A 15,766-nucleotide genomic window follows, 5' to 3' on the forward strand; every position below is an offset into this window, starting at 1 on the left:
GTACTAAATTAAACATAGTTACAGGAGTATAAAAGCCAAGAGCTCAATAAGGAAGAAAATAAAAGGAGATTGTCATCAAGGTTTTGAAAGGGAATATGCACTCAAAGCAAGCATCGAGTGTCATAAGTTAAAAATTAAGTAAGAAAGAACACAAAAACTCCGAAATAGTAAGATAGAGGAACAAGGCATAATGCAAATTACAAACTAAAACTTGATAATTAATCAACTTTCATCTAGACCACAATATTCACATATTAGATGGTCGACCACCATTCGGACCAACCTTACTTAGAAGTGGTTATGTCCATATACTGCCGTTTACAGCTGCACCTGTGCTAACGTTACCCTTCGCAGCCCACACATTCCATGGTTATGTCCATACAACTAAGTACATGTTTCATATTTCATAGTCACCATGGACATGGACACCCTATACGTTATCATATTGGTTTTGTCACCTATATGGATGTGTCCATATGGACAAAACAAAGTACACATTTGTCAGTCCCAATACTCTCCACCATTTGTCCATGATCAAGTTTTTATAGATCAGCTATGGACATTGCCGCCAGATAGGTTAATTAATCAATTTTCAGCTACACCACAGTACACGCATATTAGATGGCCGACCACTGTTCGGACCAACCTTACTTAGAAGTGGTTATGTCCATATACTGTCGTTCACAGCTGCACCTGTGCCAACGTTACACTTACGCAGCCCACACATTCCATGGTTATGTCCATACAACTAAGTACATGTTTCATATTTCATGGTCACCAAGTACATTGACACACCACACGCTATCCTTAATGCAACTATCTTTTAAAAATACACCACATATTGACGATCTTAATGCAACCTTACCTACTCGCGTTTTTATATACTTCTAAACACAATTTTAAGGTGTTCATGGACAAGCAAGCAACATTAGTGTTCTATATTTCTTAATACAATTATGGACGTTTCCATGGTTACTTTTGTAACTAACATCGGCGTATAAGTAACCGCTGCGAAGAGCTTCTTCCATTACTGGCGCTAATGAAAATGGCATTGGTAACATTGTCGTAAAGCTCATATATGAATAACTGTGTTATCAGGCGGAGCCTTCAAAGTTTCTATTGATTTTAGTTGATTGAGAATGAAATTAGCGGAGATATAAGAATTGTACACTCACAGCCACCCGTCGGGATTTGTCTACAGTCTGGATTAAATGTATCTTTCTTCCGATTTGGCTTTCAATCCGATTAAACAATTCTGTAACTAATGTCGGCGAGGTATTGTTTTAAATTACGCGGTGGCGAGAAATAAAACCGATTCCAGCCGTTGAAGACATCAAGACCAACAAAAAATTCTAACCAAACCAACAGCGGTTTACCAACTTAATTCAGACCGATTTTGTGTCTGAGTAAGAGGAAGGAGGGACTTAACTGGTTTTTCGCATGATTAAACACATAAAAAGTGTCATAAAAAATTAAAGTGTCTCCTGTAAATATAGACTCAAAAAGAGTCATTACATGTAAACGACTCTTAATTATATGCTCATTCTTGTGTAAAATCCCCTTTTTGTTGTTGAAGACTATGTAGTTATAGACACGAATTATATTATATATTTTGATTTGGAAATCTAAAATTTTCTAAAATGATTGTTTAATTATGTCATTGGGCTAATGGTTAACCAATTTTTTATTTTTTGAATTACATTAGATTTTGGTTTTATGGTTTAAGTATAAAAGTGACAAAATATTGATGCAAAATTTTATGTGAGTTTTTTTGTAGACAATAAACAGTATATTGTGTGTAATCTTAATTTTATGATTCAGTGCGCATAGCAAGTTTAATCAATCAAAAGTAGTCTTGAATTTGCGAAACCGTTGAACTATAGTCACATCGAACACAGGATTAGCACCCCATCCATCGCATGCGAATTCGAGTGTTACTATTACAGAAAAATATGGATGAAACAAGTAGAGAGAAATTTAATATCTGACTGACCGTACTAATATTTAATGATTTTTGGTGATGTAAGAAAACACGACCTGACGTTGTTACCTTATAGGTTTTTTTTTGACCTATTTATGAGTACAAACGCACAGACATAGACCTCTCGATTACCCAACATCACTCCTTTATTTATGTTGATTATGAAGTTTGATATTCGTAATAAGTAATTACTTTTATTTTATTACTCGTATTATGGAGTACTAATTTTACAATCACATCGAAGATTACGATTGCCTTTACTAGCACCTTTGTTTCACTAGAGTTGTTGACTTGTTGCATTTTTTTTTTCTCTATAACGATTATCGTTTTGAATGTATTTTTTTTTAAAAAAGGTTTACTTTTATTCTTATTATTTAATTTTCTTACATATAAATGTATCAGTTAATCAGGAGACTCATATATGTTAGAATAATTCTTCTGTTGGAATAATTTAATTATTTAAATGGATACGAGAACCTATAATTGAAATTTTAAAATCTATTCTATTAAAACAGAAGCACATTTAGTGCTTGCATCCAAACACTCCTAAAATTTTTTTATAATATTTATTTTATTTTTATATTTAATTATCGAAAATTAGTTATTAATTTAGATATTTTTAGATTTCCTAAAATCTAGATCATCTTTAATTTAAATTTCAAATTATTAGAAATTTAATTAAATTTAGTTACAAAAATTTACATTCAATTTAATTTAAATTCAAAAAAATCAAAAAAATTATAATTAAATTTTATTACGAAAATTTAGATAATAATTTTAATATTTTAGAATTTCTTAAATACAGAAAAGATTTAATTTAAAATTTTAAATTTAAATAATATTTTTATAAAAATACATAGTAAATAAATATTTTATCGTATTTTATCATAAACAATCGATCTAAAATATCAAATATTTGAGATTAATAAATATTTATATTATATAATAATATGATCAAGCTGATTAGAGTTTTATATATATATATATTTAAGGTCCATGAGTTAATTTATTAAAACATGTAAGATATTAAGATGATTTGAGACAATTAAACTAACAGATTAATCCGTTTATATATATATATATACATTTTTTTAATAGCACAAATAGTAAATAAATATCTTATTATATTTTTTCATAACCAATTGGTCCAAATATTCCATATTAGTAAATATTTATAGGGTTATACAATTATAATTATAGTTTTATACGGATTAGTTTATCAAAACATGTAAGATATTAAAAATGATTTAAGACAACTAAATGGATGGATTAGCAAATTCATAGATATAAAGATTGTTTATGTATAAATCTAAATTCACATAATAACAAAGTTTATAATTAATATTAGATCAATGTATACTTAATTAACGTATACTCTTATTCTACTAATATACAAATTTTACTGTTTAAAATTTAAATATGATAACAATTTTTTGATTTAAAAAAAATAAATAACAAAAAAAAATTATATCTAAATAAAAAAGATAAAAGCAACTTATATTAGAAATAAAAAATAATACATTCCCATGCGGACACACATAGTTAAAATCTAGTTACTTATATTAAAAATCATCAAGAGATTTTTTAAAATTTCTATTAATATTTTGAAACTATATGAAATACTTAATTCCTCATATAACTCTAATTAAAAATAAGGATATTAGATTAATGGTTTTTAAATATCCGTACTACCCAAAATTTATCCGTTATTGTGTAATTTATTAGGTATACTTTTACAATAGTTTTAAATATATGGATTATCCTTTTTTAATCATATTGTTGCATGTTTCCTAAATCTACAAGTTTAGTTAAAATATAGCATCAGAAATATATTTATAAAATGAGGATATAACTTTTATGTGATTTGGAAATTACTAATTAATTAACGTATGTAATTTTTTAGAAAAAAACTATGAGACCAACAGTAAAAAATATTCAAATGTTAAGAAAATGCATGCTAAAAGGTATTTAGATTTTTATTAAAGAACTAGATTACAAATCAATTATTTTTTTTGAAATAAATCTCCGTTTAATATTTGATCCTGTATAATCGAATCAGTTAGTAATTGAGTAATTGTAATTAAATTCAGCCAAACAAAAGAGCTCATAAGGACTGATTAGTCTACGGCAAGGTTCCTTGTAAGTTCTCTCTCTCTCTCTCTGCGCTTTATTCTGTTCAAATCCACTGCTTTTACTTTGCCGTTTCACTGAGAACGAGGCTCACACTCTCTCTCTCTCTATCTTTCTCTATCTTAGAAGAAGAACTAGAAGAAGAAGAAGAAGCAGAATCAAGGAGAAAGCTTAAACCAGCACTCTCTCTTCAAATTACTTTAGCTTTCTCTCTCCAAATCTTCCTCATTGTCTTTCCCTGCTTCAAGAATTGTTGTCTGTTTAACACTTTTTTCTGCTTATTCCAAACTATCTTCTCTTCTCTATTCTCGAAGAACCAGCAAAAGAAGAAAAAAGTCTTTTTTGTCTCTCTTGGCTGAAAGATCTCAGAAATTAAACCCATTTTCTTAATTCCTGTCTTTTAGAAAAAACCCTTAATCCTGCTGCAACTTAGTCTTTGCTTAGCTTCTGTCTGATCTAAAGGAGGAGGAAAGAAGCCAATTCATGTCAATTTTGAACCTTTTTATGCTTTTAAAACAGTGATTCAACTATAAACCCCAAATTTGTTCGACATTTTGATTTGATCTCTGTTGTTTTCTGGGGTTTTTGTATGGAGTGAGTCTCTAATTGCAAGGATAAATCAAGAACAAACAGAGACAAATAGTTTATCAAATTAGGAGCAGCAATGAGAGACGACAAATCCAAGAAAAGCAAGGTTTTTTTTTTTTGTTATTCAATTCTTTTCCATCTCCATGAAAGTTCAGATGAACAGTTTCACTAAATCCTTTCCTTTTTTCCTTCAATGAAGTTGTCTTGGTCCAAGAAGATGGTGAGGAAATGGTTCAACATCAAAAGCAAAACAGAAGAATTTCAAGCAGATGTTTCTGTTCCTCAAGGTAAAAAGTCTTAAACTTAAATTCCCTTTTCTGGGTTTTGTTAAAAACTCGTTCTTGTTCTTTTCTGGAGAGCGTTAATTGCAATCTTTTTGTCTTTTCTGAGAAAACAAACATCCCAAGTTCACTTTTTTTTTTTCTTTTTCTTTATGAGTTTACAGGTCAATTTACAGTTTCTGTTTCTTCTGCTTTAACCACCATTTTCGGTGGATATTAAAGAATTTAGCAGTTGGATTGTTGTGACTAATTTCAATCGTCTGTTTTCTTTCTTGTTTTTTTTTTGTTTTTTAAATTAATTAAGGTGTTGAAGAAGCTGAGCACAGAAATAGCTTCTCCGCGAGGGAGCCCTGCACAATCAAGAAGAGCAAAACTGGTAAAAAAATCATTTATCAATTATACATGATCAAAACTCTATGAGAATGTTTCCTTCTTTTTCTCATGGTTTCTGAATATCACAGAGAAACTCAATAAGAACTGGGAGCAGCAAGCTAGACAAAGGAGAATGAACTATGAAAACCCCAGAATCATTGATGTCCAAAACTACAGGTAAACATAGATATATACAAAATGTGTGTTACTATATTGTAATCCATGGAAGTTGAATCTCATGTTGGTTGTACCCTGAGAACAGCATCTTCGTAGCTACATGGAACGTTGCTGGACTCTCTCCTCCTGCAGATCTAAACCTTGACGAGTGGCTTCATTCCTCAGCTCCTGCAGATATATACGTACTCGGGTATGTTACTATCACATCTTTATACCAAGAATGTCCATCTTTGCTCAAGAAACGATCCTAATGACATGTTTTATACTGTTGTGTGCTGTTTTAGATTCCAAGAGATTGTTCCTCTTAATGCTGGTAACGTTCTTGGAGCTGAAGACAATGGTCCTGCCAAAAAATGGCATTCACTCATCAGAAAAACGCTCAATAACATCCCTGGGACAAGCGGCGTCTGTCACACTCCGTCTCCTATTCCTGTCCCCATTGCAGAGATTGATGCTGATTTCTCTGGATCCTCGAGGCAAAAGAACGCGACTTTATTCAACAGACGGTCTTTCCAGACCCCGAGCACATGGAGAACGGATGAGAACGACCCTTCAGTGCCACAGCCACGGCTTGACCGTCGTTTTAGCGTCTGTGATCGCGTATTCTTCAGTCAAAGACCAAGTGATTTCGACCCGAGCTTCAGGTGCAATCATAGGGCCAGTGATTACTCAAGAAGGACTAGTGATTACTCTAGTAGACCAAGTGATTATTACTCTAGTAGACCAAGTGATTATTACTCTAGACCGAGTGATTATTCTCGGCACAGTGATGTCTCTAAGTGGGGTTCTTCGGATGATGATAATGGTCCAGGGGATTCACCAAGCGCAGTCTTGTGTTCTCCGGTGTCAAATGCATCAAACGAGAATGGGTATAGAATCCCGTGGAACTCATCGCAGTATTGTTTGGTTGCGAGCAAGCAAATGGTTGGTATCTTTCTAACAATTTGGGTGAAAAGCGAGTTACGAGAACACGTCAAGAACATGAAAGTATCTTGTGTTGGCAGAGGTTTAATGGGTTATCTTGGAAATAAGGTAACTTTACTACCGTGTGAGTTAGTTTAGTTAGTTACTAAGTTCATTATGATGATGTGCAATTGTGGTTTCTTGTAGGGATCAATCTCAATTAGTATGTTGCTTCACCAAACAAGCTTCTGCTTTGTCTGCACACATTTGACCTCGGGACAAAAAGAAGGAGATGAGCTGAGGAGAAACTCTGATGTCATGGAGATACTCAAGAAAACACGGTTTCCTCGTGTCCAGAGTTCTTCAGATGACAAGTCCCCAGAGAATATCCTTCAGCATGAGTAAATGAATCAAAAACTTTATCTTCAGAGTCTCTTGGATTGAATCATATCTTCCACTTCATCAGTCTCTTGCACTCATTTTTTTTTTTGGTTTTTCCATTTGATTTAGTCGAGTAATATGGCTTGGGGATCTGAATTACCGGATAGCACTCTCTTATCGATCTGCGAAAGCACTTGTCGAGATGAAAAACTGGAGAGCATTACTAGAGAACGACCAGGTACATTTTAGTAACATATATAAAGCAATAGAGTTTCACATTCCTCATTATATAGTGTCTTCTGTTCTGAAACACTTAAAAACAACATTTTTGCTGCAGTTACGGATAGAGCAGAGACGAGGCCATGTGTTTAAAGGATGGAACGAAGGGAAGATTTACTTCCCACCAACTTACAAATACTCAACTAACTCAGATAGATATGCAGGAGATGATTTGCATCCAAAGGAGAAACGTCGCACTCCTGCTTGGTGAGTTTATTGCATTCACAATTATAAAAGAAAACAAGAACCATGTTGTGATCTGACAATAGTTTTGTATCTTTTTTTTGTTACTAAAAGGTGTGATAGAATATTGTGGTATGGAGAAGGGCTGCATCAGTTGTCTTATGTAAGAGGGGAGTCACGGTTCTCGGATCATAGACCAGTTTATGGCATATTCAGCGCAGAGGTTGAGTCAAATCACAAGAGATTAAAGCGAACCACGAGTTACTCCACTTCACGGGTCCAAGCTGAAGAACTCTTACCTTACTCCCGAGGATACACCGAGCTAACTTTTTTCTAAAAGCAAAACAACCAAAAGGAGTTCTTCCTCCGCTCTTCAAGGTAACATCTCTATTCATAAAAGTTATAAATCTAACCAGAAAATTAGGAGATAACAGAGAATGTAGTGTCAGTGACATGAAGCTATTAAAGCCAGTGTAGTCCATTAATACTTAATTAGTAGTGGACTAGTAGTAGTAGTTGTGGTCCTGAAACGCAGCATAGAGACTAAGTAAGTCCATTATCATTGGTGTGCATTTATTATGTATAAGCCAAGAAAGTAACCAACACGTTTCTCTCATATCATTTAAGGCATAGCGACTGATTTGGATAAAACTGGACCTGTTATAGGCATCTATTTACGTGTTTTTTATTCGAATATGTGATATGATTGTCTCTGCATCGTCAGAAAGAAAAAACTGATTAGAAACCCCAAGATTCGTTATATTTAAAACTTTGTTTCTGAAATCCCTTAAAGAGTTATTGTATATTCTCTTCATCATTTCACTTACGGTATGTAATCTGATTCGGCTTTTGTCAGGTGAATTAAAGTATTTTTTTGATTGTTGAAGCCTTGAAGAGTGATTGAGACATTCCATTGCTCCTTTTAACACAAAGGAAACAAACAACAGGTTGGTCCAATTTCTGATATACATATGTTTCCGGTTCGGTTTTTTCAACGTGTCTTAACGGGTAAGTTTTCGGTTTTACAGGTGTAAAGAGGATTGTAATTTTGACTTGGTTCTTCTTTCTCATGGATTTTCTTTTTTTAGGTAAAATTAATCTCAATGTAGTTTTATTTCGATTTTGTTAATAACAGTTTAACTTATTAAAAACTTGTGTGTTTTGCAGGATTATCAAACTGACAGATGGAAGAAAAAGAATTTTATAACTAATCATTCTTTTGTAGGGAATTTTTTTTTGCATGTTATAAGTAGAAGTGTGTTCCCGAGATAATGATGGTGTAATGCTTGTAATATAAGGTATTAAGATTAGCCGTTTAAGTGTAATAAAAAGACTATACAAAAAGAAAAGCAATTGTTGTATTTTTATTCATTATCATTGTTTCCTTGCAAAGAAAAAGTTAAAAGAATCAAAAGATGACGTATTGTAATGATCGTTGTACTGTAAAAGTTAGGGTATCTTGATAACCTCGAAGCTCACTCATTCTCTGATTCTATAAATTCAATGATTATTTTTTTACTATCATATATAAATGAGTCATGGAATGCGTACTCACAGACTCAGAGTTATGATATTATATCGATTTTGACATTCATTATAAACACATGACTACTAGAGTAATTTACATACAAATCAATCGGCTGCTGTTTCTGTGTTTTTGGGACCAAAGATTGGTAAATGGAAAGAGGGTTGCACACATAAACACACACACATGTTAATGATAGATCTTAATATACATAACAAGGAAAATGTGAGGGAACTATTTGATCAAAAAAGTTAGTCAAATCATAAAGTACAAAAACAACTTAACTAAACATATTGATATAGTATTATGGGAGAAATGAAACTCAACTATTTGATCACTAAAATCTGTCAATATATCAACTTATATAACATCTAATGCAAATTTGAAATATAAACACTTTGCATTATTTTAATAGCATTGCGTGCAAAAAGTTTAATAATTTTCAATCATTAGTTTGAGTTTATTTACTGTAATTTATGTAGACAATTTCTATGGTTTAATATTATTGATACATCAAAAATTAAGTGTAAGAGAGAGAATAGTGTGGAGATGTAAATGTACAAGGAAATGATTGAAAAAGAGTATGGAAGTGTAGAGAGTGTGTTGTGTAATCTCATGCGCTTTTCTCTTTTTCCTATTTGCTCATGCTTTCTCTTGTTTCAGCTTTCGTGATTACAACAACACTTGGAAATACCTTTTTTTTGGCAATAAGTATAAACCAAAAAAACAAAAACATTCTTGTAAAATGTGTGAAGTCAGAGAATGATCAGTTCTATTTTTTCATTGAAATTCTTATTTTCCAGAACATTAACAATTATATAAAGAAGGAATGGAAAGTGTGGTCCAGAAGTGTATAATGAAATGATTTACTTGAACACCTATAAAAGTTAATCCATTTTTTTCTTACACTTATACAGTTAATAATTTATTTTCGAGTTATGATTTATAGGAGTTATAATTTCTTATGTCAATAGAATCTCATATTTATAAAGTGATTTTATCAATAAAGTTCACAAAATATATTTGTTTCGTACGATTAGTTGAACTAATCTTAATTGTATAGCTATAGCCTATATATGTATTAAGTGGCCAATTATATTGAATGGAATCTTTGTACAAGCATATGAAGCAACTTTAAAAGGAACCGAAAAATATTTTGGCATACTGTGTACAACTGTACATGTATATGTATTTATACTGAGGCTAAATTGTAAAAAATACAAAATGATAAGAAGTCAAAACAAATTCTAAAAGTATAAGTCAGAACAAGGCTGCATAAAATAAAATTATAGTATAGGCTTTCGTGAGTGGGAAGCGAAAGCAGCCTCACACGCAGATTTATTTCTTCTTCTCTATGACCAAAAATCGTTTTTCTTTTATCCTCCTTTTTCAGATTATTTTATATTTTCTATCTCGTTCACTTCACTAAATAGAGATACATAAACTCATATATACAAGAAGCCTATTTAGTCTAATGATTAATAAAAAAATTCATTAATATTGTCAGACTAAAAAATAAATCTAAGTTCTGAATTCCAAAAAATACAACTTATTATTATATATATAAATTAACAGAAATAGGTTTATACATAATATTTGTTTGGCAAGTATATATCCGTTATAAATTTTTTGATATAATAATTTTCATAATTTGTAATAGAACTATAGATTATTGCTAAAAATAAAATAAAAAAAATTATAAATATACACATAATCTTGAAGATAAAAATTACACTTAAATTCAAAATTTATGTCACCACTGAAATTGTTTATCTTTAATGAACCTTGGATTTAGACCATAATATTGGGATGTATGGGCTTTCTCATACACAATCTGAGTTTATTGCCATTTAAAAAAAAAAAATTGTTCATAAAGTCGTTCCGAACGATACTTTTTTTTTCTTTTTAAAAGAACGTTCCGAACGATACTAGGCAAATTTTCAATCTTTCCATAGCTTATTTTCCAAACCAAAAATAACAACAAGCTCACAAATACAGAAAAAAAGAGAGAGAGAGAGAGAGAAACAAAACAGAGTGTTTACATCAATTTTTTGTTTTTTGAACTTTTCATTGTTGACATCCTATTTTTACATATGAATCATACACTAAGTGAGTCCAACATATAGAATATGCACTAATCTTTGGGAAATTGACTGAGAATAACTTGCTTATTTTTGTGCCATTATCTTAAGTTCTTAACCATGAAGTCTTTAAATACACAAAGGAAAACAATTGATCGATCCTACAAAGAAAGAAAAAATAAAGAAAGTGGGAAGTGGGAAGTGGAGAATGGAGACTACTGGCCCTATGATTAAGCATAAATTAAAAGATTTAATTAACATTAAAATTAACAATTAATCTAGATCCCATCAATATGGTTCATTTTTAGATGATATTGCCGAAAAACCTCTCTAGTTAATTCAAGGGAATTAGGGTTCAAAGCAAGTGTCCGCCATGAAATCACGGCGGCTGCAGAAGGTCTCGGAGGCTGAGCCGATCCCAGTTGATGATCTTATTTTCGAAATACTCTTGAGATTACCGGCAAAATCTATTGCGAGATTTCGCTGCGTATCGAAGCCATGGTCTTCCATGCTTGGCCGTCAAGATTTCACAGAAATGTTCTTCACAAGATCTTCTTCTCTTCCAAAACTCTTGTTCTCCTGCCAAGAAGACGATGACTCGCACTTCTTCTCAGCACCTCAGGTCCAAAACGAGAACTCGCCTCTTGTAACCCTCAAACATCACGCGAAGTTCCCCTTTGACCAATACTCCAGCCTAATTTGTGGCCATGTCCGCGGTTACGTCTGCCACACGCATCAGCGGATCGTGAAGGGAAGAAAAGAAACGGTGCCGGTTATATGTAACCCTAGCACCGGACAGTCATTTGAATTACCGAAAGTGAAGACGAGGAGGGTTAACGTGAGAAGCTTCTTCGTGTATGATCAGATTGGTAAAAAGTTCAAGATACTGTCCATGAGCTGGTCATGTTACAGAGATAGAGGGATAACTGAGGAGCATCAAGTTCTGACATTAGAAACTGGAAACCTATCATGGAGAATGATCCAATGTGGCATACCTCATCATCCCGTATTTGATGGGATATGCATCGATGGTTGTTTGTATTATCAAGCTATGGTCGAAGATGATCTAGGGGCTTCTACTATCATTTGCTTTGATATTAGGTCTGAGAAGTTTGGATCTATCAGAAAAGCCGAGGTTGATCTGTGGCGTGAAGAAGTTGTGGTAAACTACAAGGGTAAATTAGGTATGCTCACGGCAGATTTGGGTGGCGAAGTTACTGGACAAAGTAGTGGTTTTGATTTGTGGGTTCTAGTAGACGCTGAGAAACATGAATGGTCGAAGCAAGTATACGTATTTTCTCTTTTGTGGAAGAATGTAGTTGCAGAGTCCAAGTTATACTTTATTGGAATGACTTGTGGTACTAGTAGAGATGAAATTGTGCTGTCCCCTCGCTATTTATCAGTGTTTTTCTATGTTTTCTACTACAATTTCGAGCGTGGAACTGTCAGAAGAGTTGAAATCCAAGGAATGGGTGCGTTTCAGGGTCATCACAGAGTTCACACCTTTCTACACCATGCAGAGGACGTGAAGCTTTATGCAAATGTTTCCGACTTTATAACTTGAGATCATGGCCTCTTAGTTTTTACAGTCCTTATGTTATTCTATGACTATTTTCTGGTTTTTGTTTATGGTGTTCTATCTTTCTTGGATTGTAAACTTATCCCTTTACGGTAATGGCTAGGAATGGTTATTCTAAAGTAAGTCTTAAACCCTTTTCTAATATTCTCTTCATGAGCAACCTCTTTGCAAAGTCTTTAAATACCAATCCAAAGCAGAAAAAGTGTCGGAATAACTTACATTTGCCACAATCATGATCAGCCTAATATGGTTTTGGAATGTGTACTTAGTTTTAGGTACCATGAATATCTGTTTTCCTGGTAAACATAATGGAACTCAATTGAAAGTGTTCAAGCAACTTTGCATTGGTGATTTCATGTAACTACAATCATTATGTCACTTTACAAAAATAGTTTTGTTGTAAACATATTCTGTGAGCAGTGAAGGAATAACTGAAGGCTTCTCTATGTGTGGTGGTGATTTTGTTGTAGTATACAATGAATCAGGTCACGCAGGTAAGAAACTGCGATGACTCGCTTTTGTTTAAGCCAAGATGCTATATGTTTCATTTCAAAGACACTATATATGTTTCATTTCAAAGACACCGTTCATTTGTTTAATTGTAAACTTCAGGAATGTGGGATGCAGTTGTGACTTGTTTTTCCATCAACACTGCTCATAACATCATCGAGTTACATCGAAACCATATCCAAGATCGATCTTTTTGAATGGAGGAGTAAATTTCCCTGTTACACTCTTTTCCAACGCCTTTGATCTTTTATTGTCAAAGACCATGAGATCTTGAATTCAAATGGTTTCTATAATTGATGATGTAAATTCTCTGTTTAATACAAATATTCAAAAGGCCAAGTGTACTTGGTTTAGAGGAGACAAGACACTAATACAAACCTAAAAATAAGCTCATAAATATAGAGGAAACAGAAAAAAACAGAAACAGAGTGTTTACATCATATTTTACGTTATGAATCACATTAAGGCCAGCGTTATATAATCTGAATTAATAATCTTTTTGCTGATCAATTTTACTTCAAAGTATCAGAAGGCAAGAAACTAAACATAACCATATCTCTAACACTTCCTTTCATAACCATAAACTTCCTCATAACACCTTCTCTAGTAAACCCAACTTTTTCAAGAACCCTTTGAGATCCCACATTGTCCTCATCGACGAGTGCCTCAAGCCTCTCAATCTCCGGCATTTCCTTGAATATCTCCGCCGTCACTAGCCTCACCGCCTCCGTACCGAACCCTTTTCCCCAATACTTTCTCGCTAACACATAACCGATCTCTTTCCTGATCTTATCGACCGGCATGACCAAGATGTATCCGATCGCATGGTCGTCTTCTAAACAGATGGCTCGGAGCCAAGGGTGTGTCAAGACCGAGTCGGTTATGTATTTGATGGCTTCTTCTCGGCTTTTGCAAGGCTCCCAAGAGCAAAAGCGTGCTACTTTAGCGTCTGTGGCCCAAACCATGTAGTCGTCAACGTCGGAAAGAGTCATCGGCCGGAGTGATATTCTTCCCGGCGGCGAATAAACCACCGTTGGTTGTGTCTCGTGCGAGTCCGTCGTCTCCATTTAGGATAATGATCTTTTTGAGATATCACATCAATAACGTCAAATGCGATATCTTGTTTTATACACATCGCGATTAGCAAAAACTTGAATTTTTTGGCTTCTTGGTTTTGCTTAAAATAAAGTTGGTGATAGTATTATATTATTCTTCGATTAAAATATTGATGAAAGCTACGACAGGAAGATGATGTGTCATCGTGTGAGTGGATTGTTGTCAAGTTTGACCTTTGACTTTCGACACTTACTTGGTTGCCAAACAAAGTATAGATCGGACCGTGTTGCTTCCAGTGGGATGTCCATAACTCCACGTGACAAGACGAGAGTGGTCGCTTTCCCAAATAGGATTTTAAACCTTTTTTTTTTCAAGTGGTTACAGTAAATTCTTTTGGTACTGTTAATAATTGTGGTACTGTACAAACGTGGTGTGGTCGTCGCGTTGGTGTATAGTTGATTAGTTGTAGTAGACTAGTAGTCAATGCAAAGACTCAACATGTTGTCTGAGTATTATTAACAGATTTTTTATTCGTATATTTGTCTTGTACCATTTCTTAACATAATCTTGTTGAACAGATTTTCATTCATCTAATCGTTGTTAGAAATCTTCATACCATCTTGTGCTTTTTTGTTTTCATTACATATAAGTACATATATTGTATTTTTTTCACATTTTTTTCTAGGGTGCTTTTAAAGATCAGTGTTAAACTTACTTTTTTTTATGAGAAATGGAATCTTTGTTTTATTTGATGAAGTGAACACGGTAGATACAAAGGCCTGTACTCTCCAATTATTAAAATAATTATGGTATAATATATATGGTAAATGTATAAAAGTTACAACAACATAAGAAGAAGAGAAATTCATAGAGCATCACATCAAATTATACATGTGATTCACAAACTGAGCAAAATACAGATATATAGCAGACAAATTAATTACTCTGAAAAACTATAATGTGTTTTACCTATAGATATAAATCAAGATCAGTGCAAAGAATCAGAAGGCAAGAAACTAAACATGACCATATCTCTAACATTTCCTTTAAGATACATAAATTTCCTCATAACGCCTTCTCTCACAAACCCAACTTTTTCAAGAACCTTTTGAGATCCGACGTTATCCACGTCGACAAGTGCCTCAAGCCTCTCCATCTCCGGCTTTTCCTTGAATATCTCCGCCGCCACAAGCCTAACCGCCTCCGTCGCGATTCCTTTCCCCCAATACTTACTTCCGATGACGTAACCGATCTCTCCTCTGATCTTGTCGACGGGCGTGACGGAGATAGAGCCTATGGGACGGTCGTTGTCTAAGCAGATAGCTCGGAGCCAAGGGTGTGGCAAAACGACGTCGTTAATGAAAGCCATCCCGGCTTCTCGGCTCGTGTAAGGCTCCCACGTGCAAAAGCGTGTGACGTTTGTGTCAGTTGCCCACACCATGAAGTCGTCGATGTCGGAGAGAGTCATTGGCCGGAGATGGATTTTAACCGGCGGTGAGGAACTTACGGCGGTTTGGGACTTGTCCGTTGGTTTGATGTTGCATGAGTCGATATCCATCTCTGATGATGATGATGATTCTTTTGAGTTTTCTAGGTTTATCTGAGGCTTCTTTTTAGAAATAATATTTTATGGGTTATGATATTTGGTTCTACATATCGCCATTTAAGTAATCAGAATTTTGTAACAAAAAAAAAAAACAGAACTTTCCTTCTTGCTTCGCGCGGTCAAATACGCAACAA

General features: G+C 33.7%; 4 protein-coding genes across 6 annotated transcripts; 2 read left to right on the forward strand and 2 right to left on the reverse strand.

Moving 5' to 3' along the window:
- Positions 1 to 4,066: 4,066 nt before the first annotated feature.
- LOC18028082 (type IV inositol polyphosphate 5-phosphatase 7) lies at positions 4,067 to 8,623 on the forward strand. Of its 3 annotated transcripts, XM_024148073.1 has the most exons (14): positions 4,067 to 4,120; positions 4,238 to 4,805; positions 4,899 to 4,986; positions 5,285 to 5,356; positions 5,442 to 5,529; positions 5,615 to 5,719; positions 5,814 to 6,561; positions 6,640 to 6,833; positions 6,943 to 7,051; positions 7,151 to 7,299; positions 7,390 to 7,653; positions 8,132 to 8,222; positions 8,304 to 8,363; positions 8,443 to 8,623. In XM_024148073.1, exons 2-11 carry the CDS (start codon positions 4,776 to 4,778, stop codon positions 7,610 to 7,612), a joined length of 1,806 nt encoding a protein of 601 aa, XP_024003841.1. In that variant the 5' UTR covers positions 4,067 to 4,120; positions 4,238 to 4,775; the 3' UTR covers positions 7,613 to 7,653; positions 8,132 to 8,222; positions 8,304 to 8,363; positions 8,443 to 8,623. The 3 variants fall into 3 exon arrangements, with proteins under 3 accessions (XP_024003841.1, XP_006410337.1, XP_024003842.1); XM_006410274.2 differs by lacking the exon at positions 4,067 to 4,120 and having other exon boundaries at positions 4,162 to 4,805; XM_024148074.1 differs by lacking the exon at positions 4,067 to 4,120 and having other exon boundaries at positions 4,162 to 4,805; positions 8,163 to 8,222.
- A 2,617-nt stretch (positions 8,624 to 11,240) lies between these two features.
- On the forward strand, positions 11,241 to 12,445 carry LOC18028083 (F-box protein DOR). Its single transcript, XM_006410275.2, has one exon. It carries the CDS (start codon positions 11,255 to 11,257, stop codon positions 12,443 to 12,445), a length of 1,191 nt encoding a protein of 396 aa, XP_006410338.1. The 5' UTR covers positions 11,241 to 11,254.
- An 893-nt stretch (positions 12,446 to 13,338) lies between these two features.
- On the reverse strand, positions 13,339 to 14,127 carry LOC18028084 (uncharacterized N-acetyltransferase p20). The gene has a single exon (XM_006410276.2). It carries the CDS (start codon positions 14,035 to 14,037, stop codon positions 13,483 to 13,485), a length of 555 nt encoding a protein of 184 aa, XP_006410339.1. The 5' UTR covers positions 14,038 to 14,127; the 3' UTR covers positions 13,339 to 13,482.
- A 667-nt stretch (positions 14,128 to 14,794) lies between these two features.
- On the reverse strand, positions 14,795 to 15,682 carry LOC18028085 (uncharacterized N-acetyltransferase p20). Its single transcript, XM_006410277.2, has one exon. It carries the CDS (start codon positions 15,582 to 15,584, stop codon positions 15,015 to 15,017), a length of 570 nt encoding a protein of 189 aa, XP_006410340.1. The 5' UTR covers positions 15,585 to 15,682; the 3' UTR covers positions 14,795 to 15,014.
- Positions 15,683 to 15,766: the final 84 nt, after the last annotated feature.

This window comes from Eutrema salsugineum, unplaced genomic scaffold (assembly GCF_000478725.1).
Source record: "Eutrema salsugineum unplaced genomic scaffold, Eutsalg1_0 scaffold_10, whole genome shotgun sequence".
In the NCBI taxonomy this organism is placed as follows: domain Eukaryota; kingdom Viridiplantae; phylum Streptophyta; class Magnoliopsida; order Brassicales; family Brassicaceae; genus Eutrema; species Eutrema salsugineum.